This window comes from Rutilus rutilus (genome assembly GCF_951802725.1).
Source record: "Rutilus rutilus genome assembly, chromosome: 10".
NCBI lineage: Eukaryota > Metazoa > Chordata > Actinopteri > Cypriniformes > Leuciscidae > Rutilus > Rutilus rutilus.
The window spans coordinates 7,130,353-7,135,636 of NC_140215.1; the positions used below are offsets into that span (position 1 = coordinate 7,130,353).

At 36.3% G+C, this 5,284-nt stretch overlaps 1 protein-coding gene across 1 annotated transcript in view; it reads left to right on the forward strand.

The window, feature by feature from the left end:
• cerkl (CERK like autophagy regulator) overlaps nucleotides 1-3,424 on the forward strand; it is a 60,069-nt gene extending 56,645 nt beyond the window's left edge. The window contains exons 11-13 of the mRNA XM_084421985.1: nucleotides 419-515; nucleotides 2,296-2,495; nucleotides 3,073-3,424. Of these exons, the coding sequence (XP_084278111.1) occupies nucleotides 419-515; nucleotides 2,296-2,495; nucleotides 3,073-3,154 (379 nt within the window). The 3' untranslated portion in view covers nucleotides 3,155-3,424. The remainder of the gene's footprint in view (nucleotides 1-418; nucleotides 516-2,295; nucleotides 2,496-3,072) is intronic.
• Nucleotides 3,425-5,284: the final 1,860 nt, after the last annotated feature.

A 5,284-nucleotide genomic window follows, 5' to 3' on the forward strand; every position in this document is an offset into this window, starting at 1 on the left:
TCCCAAAATTTGAATTCGGTCATCATTGACTTAAATATCGAGGATGGCAGTTTTCACATTTTTATGCACATATTTACAGAGGTTTGAATTTAGTGGAAATCTAATTCTGTCTGGACCTATTTCTACCTTGAAGCTCCCATTTACATTGTCCACTGATGTGTAGATATGGGACGCTCCATATATATTTATAGACCTGTGGGTAAACAAAATAGAAACTGGTTTATACAATTCGCATTACCTCTTAACCATATGAAAAGTGTATGGGCTTATTATAATGTTGAATTGGCTTTCTCGTCATGATGCGCATTGCCGCGGACTCAGTGTTATCTCCATACACGACAGGCACACAAGTAATAGTTTGCATTAACAAATGTTACACCTAAGCACAATAAATGTGAACATTTTCTGTCTACCGCAGGCTGAACAATGGCAGTATGGCGCTGATCGTTGTTGACAACACATCCAGGTCAGAATTCATCAAGCACTTGAAGAGATACGGCAGCACAAACAACCAGGTGAGGTCACCTGTGCGAAGCCAGAGAACTTTCTTAACTCACATCAGCCTGATACACAGGAAATCCAGCCCACGCAAATAGAGTTAACAACCTCCACAGCTTAAGCAGAATTAGCATACTGTCAAGTCAAATTAGTCACTGATTGTCAGCTTCCCACAAAACACTTTTCAGGCTAATACAGATTAGCCCATTTTCAGAGACTGTCTCTTCTTTTTTCTTAAGCAATCCAATCTAGAGATGTTTGTTAACCCACATTCTATAAATAATCTGTGTATGTTGCGGCGTCGACCTACTGCTACTTCACTCTCCTGTCATTGTGCAAAGCTGTGTCAATTTCAGGGTCTCTGCTGTACTATTAGGCCTTTATTGTCCATTTTAAAAGAGCTTGTGTGTGTTCACTTCATTTACATGAGGAAAGCAATGTAGAAAGTCAAGTGCATTTTAACAGTGGTTGAATCTCACAAAGAAAAAAAAGGTCTTGGTCATATTTGGCCTCAACATCAAAGAAAGATGTAAGAAATTACATTTTGCATTAAGAAAATGGGCTATTTCTAACCCATTAAGACAAAAAAACAAACAAAAAAACATTACTGTAATGTGAAATATATATATACAGTATAGTATTATTTATATCATGGTGTTCGTTCATCTTTTTACATTGAGTTACACTGAAATAAAGTGCAAATATATTACATGAGAACATGAGTTCATCAAAACCATCAAAAAAGGAAAAAAAAACTTAAATGTAAAAACTGTTTCCTCTTGCTTTAAGATAGATTACAGTGTTGAGAATTTGGGAAATGTCGAGAAAATGTGCTTAATTATGTGCAAAAACAAGACAAATCTCATACACATAACATATATGGCAAATATAAATGTTTTAGTGTTTGCTATTTGTATTACATTATGGTAGTGCTGGCTTTTAATTTATGATTTATGCTGATTTAAATAAAAAAATGGAATGCGGTAAAAAGTACTGCAGAACAGTAATGAGAATCTGATGAAACTCATTGATAATAATGGGTTTTAAAAAAATTACTGAAATGTAAAACATCTTTATGCATTACAATAATCAGAATTTAGGGGAGATTTTGTTTAAATGTCATTTAAATAAATACACACTGGTTCTATGTACAGGCTCAAGTTTTATACAGAAATTAAATTTCCTTATTTTAAACGGGTGAAAGTGACCTGGTCATGTTTTTGTGACATTTACGGTCAAATCAATTTGTGTGAACTCATCACAAAGACACAGAACAGAAATAAATCAAATAAATCATGCAATTGATGAATAATGACTGCTGGGTCAGAGCCATTATTACTCCAACAGAATACTAATATACATAGTTAAAAAAAAAGAAAAAGTAAATGGTACTTACATAAGATCTCTGCAGTGAGGTATTATAATGACTTCTAAGCAAGAATTTGACAGACATACCCGGTTATCTTAATAAAAGAATATACAATATGATGTGTTGAAAGCCCAGTCCTGGCCTGGTTCTGTATCCAAGTTCACTCCAGTTCACACACACACACACACACACACACACACACACAGGACTGAAGCGGGGCTGATGAGGATCAGTTGTTCATCACTGCCTCCTTGTGGAACTACATAAAACTACAGCCTCAAATAAGTCAGATTCAAATAAACAGTGCAAACAGCTGCACATTACAAAACACATAATAAAAGCTCAGGCAGAAGAGTTCTGATATATATATATATATATATATATATATATATCGACGACTTCTATAACGCTTTTGTATCCTTCTGCAGTTTGGCTTCTCTTTCATCGAGACACACACTGTAAAGGCTGTGAGGCTGCGACCACGCTCTCAGGGAAGCTGGGCTGAAGACGTCTTGGAGGAGAACGAGGAGAGCGATTCAAAAACAATGCCTATCATCTCCTCTGAAGGAACATACCCCTGGAACATTGACGGAGATCTCTTAGAGGTCACATCTGAACTCCTGATCAGGTGAGACACTCGAGTCAACCATCGAGACAAATTTACAGCAGAACTCCATTATTAGAGGTTGTGTATTGCAGTGATGTCACAATGGATAAGAGGAGCTGTTGCCTCTAAAACAGACTCTTAACCATAGTAAATTTAAAAAACTTTTTTAGGTTGCACATATTATAATATCATATTCAAAAACCTACGGATGCACAGATATGCAGATTTTATGGGCAAAAGCACCATAAAACGAACATAAAAGTTGCCCAAGTCAGAACTTTCCATTTTATAAGTGAACAAGTCAAATCCCTATTTATCTGCAAAACAGTAGTCGTGATGATAGCCACAGTATACTTTCACAGGTTGAACTTCACATGACCTGTGTAAGCGCAGGCTGTGTTGTTTTAAGGCACTACAAACATTATATAAGCAGCACTTGATAAGAAAATTCCTAATTCATCTTCTTAAAGCTGCAGAAAGAGTGTCAGAAGAATAAACAGAACAGTGTGAGGTTCGAAGAAAAAGGGAGGGATGTGTGCATATTTCAGATAAATCCTTGTAATGTTTAAATGTAGTGACAGCCCTGTTTATTTTCCAGGGTTCACCCGCAGCTCCTCACACTCTTCGGAGCCGACGTGGAGGAGGCGGAGGAGTCGCCAGTTAAATGCAGCTGTATCTGAACACACAACCACACACAACAAAAGAGAGATTGTGTTTGATGGAAGCGCTAAGAGAAACTGAATGAACAAATTGCACAAAGCAAAGCTTTAACATGGATAGAACATTTTATATCAGAGCAAAAACAAAAATGACACACAGTACATTCCAGTGCATAAGAATTTAAATTAAACCAAAGTACATTTTTCAAAAAAAATTGTAAAGAAAAACTAATAAAAAAATTAACCTATTAAAAATACTGATTAAAAAAAAGAAGCAATGTGCTAGTCCCTGAACAGTAGCGTTTTTTTTTTTTTTTTTTTTTTGTCATAAAAAACACTGACAAGCACCCGATCTGATATGGTTTCCCAAATCTAAAGGTTATGTCCCACATTTTTAGCTTTGATTCTGACAGGACTGTTTGGTCTTACTATCCTTTCAGGTCTCGTTCATACAGTACACCAACACACACTTCTGGCAGGCGCCAACAAAATCAGCTGACTTTCCCACATTTTCTGCATGTATTTTTGGGGGAAATGGATTTGAAGATGTCACTATTTTTATTAAATTTAGATTTTTTCTTTAAAAAACTTTTTTTATTCATACAATTAATCAACATCATCTTTGTTTCTTATAACACAGCACCAAAAATCACACAGCATAAGATAACATATTTGGCATGATAATCAGGTTTTGTAAATAAATTAAATCAGACCATCCAACTTTGATTGAAAATACAAAAACTAATTTTCTTTGTAATTTCATCGAATTTTTGTTTATATTTCAGTGCACATTTATAGCTTCAGCTCTGCAAACTCCCATTGTTTACCTAATTATTGAATTAATTCTCGTTCGATGCTATTTTTGTAAACATTTTCATTAGCACCCTTAGCTAAAATATTTCCTAATTGAACAGACAAAAGGGGCAGGAGATGAGTGGATCTTTGAATGACGGGCACGTGAGAGGTGATGGCGCTGTGTGTATTTGCGCCATATAAAATGAATACACACACACACACACTTAAGCAATGGCTGGAAGCCAGACACATGCCAATCTCGTCACTCTTCTGTAGCGCAGTACAGACAACACAACAGCAGCCTCCTTTGCTCCGTTTCCATGGCACCCAGCCAGAGCACGCGGAAAACGCTCGCTCCTTCCATCTGGCGTCTCCGTTCAAACTTCTAACTATTGAACTCAGCAGCGAGAGTTTGGGAGGAGAGAGAATGCGTGTCATTCCTCCTTTTTTTTGCAAGGAGAACCGATACCGCAGTGATGCATAGGTGCGAAAACCCCTATCGTAGCAATATTCTGTTTCGGGAGGGGCGACGGAAAGATCCTGTGTCACCTCTGTGGAGGGTGTACTAACATGCGGGTGTAAAATAGCGAGTCTCTCTTCGGAGATACACAAGCGTAACCTTAGCAAGAAAAGCTACAGCAGTGCAATTTCTCCTTTACAGCAGGCCAATAGCCAATATGTTGATAGATATACAACTATATCTACATCTATTGGCAGATATCACTGCCAATACAGTGATCGTAGGCAAACCTGCGATGAAACAATTAGGCTCTGTTCCAAAACCTAGCGAGCTGCCTTGCCGTCCATGCAGCCTACGTAGGCAGCTGTTTTTTTTTAAGACAGCACCAAAACTCATAAATTACAGACGACCAACCATAGTTTCAGTTTGATTTTAACGTTAGCAGGTTGCCATCTAATCGGTTAATCATGATTAATCGCACCTAACAAAAGTTTGTTTTATGTATTATATGACGTTAATTAATTAAATTCATTATTTTAAACTTTCTATTCATCAAATATCATCCTGAAAAAACAGTGATCATGGTTTCCTCAAAAATATTAAGCACCTCAACTCTTTTCAACATTGATAATAATGATAAATGTTTCTTGAGCTGGAATGCTAGAATGATTTCTGAAGGATCATGTGACACTGAAGACTGCAGTAATTAAGCTGAAAACATCACTGGAATAAATTACATTTGATAAATTGTAATAATATTTCACAATATTACTGTTATTTGATCAAATAAATGCAGCACTGCGGAGCATGAGAGACCTATTTTAAAAAAGCATTAACATAAAAAAGTAGTGTACATATATTATTAGATATTTTAATTTGATTGTTTGGTTTTTTTT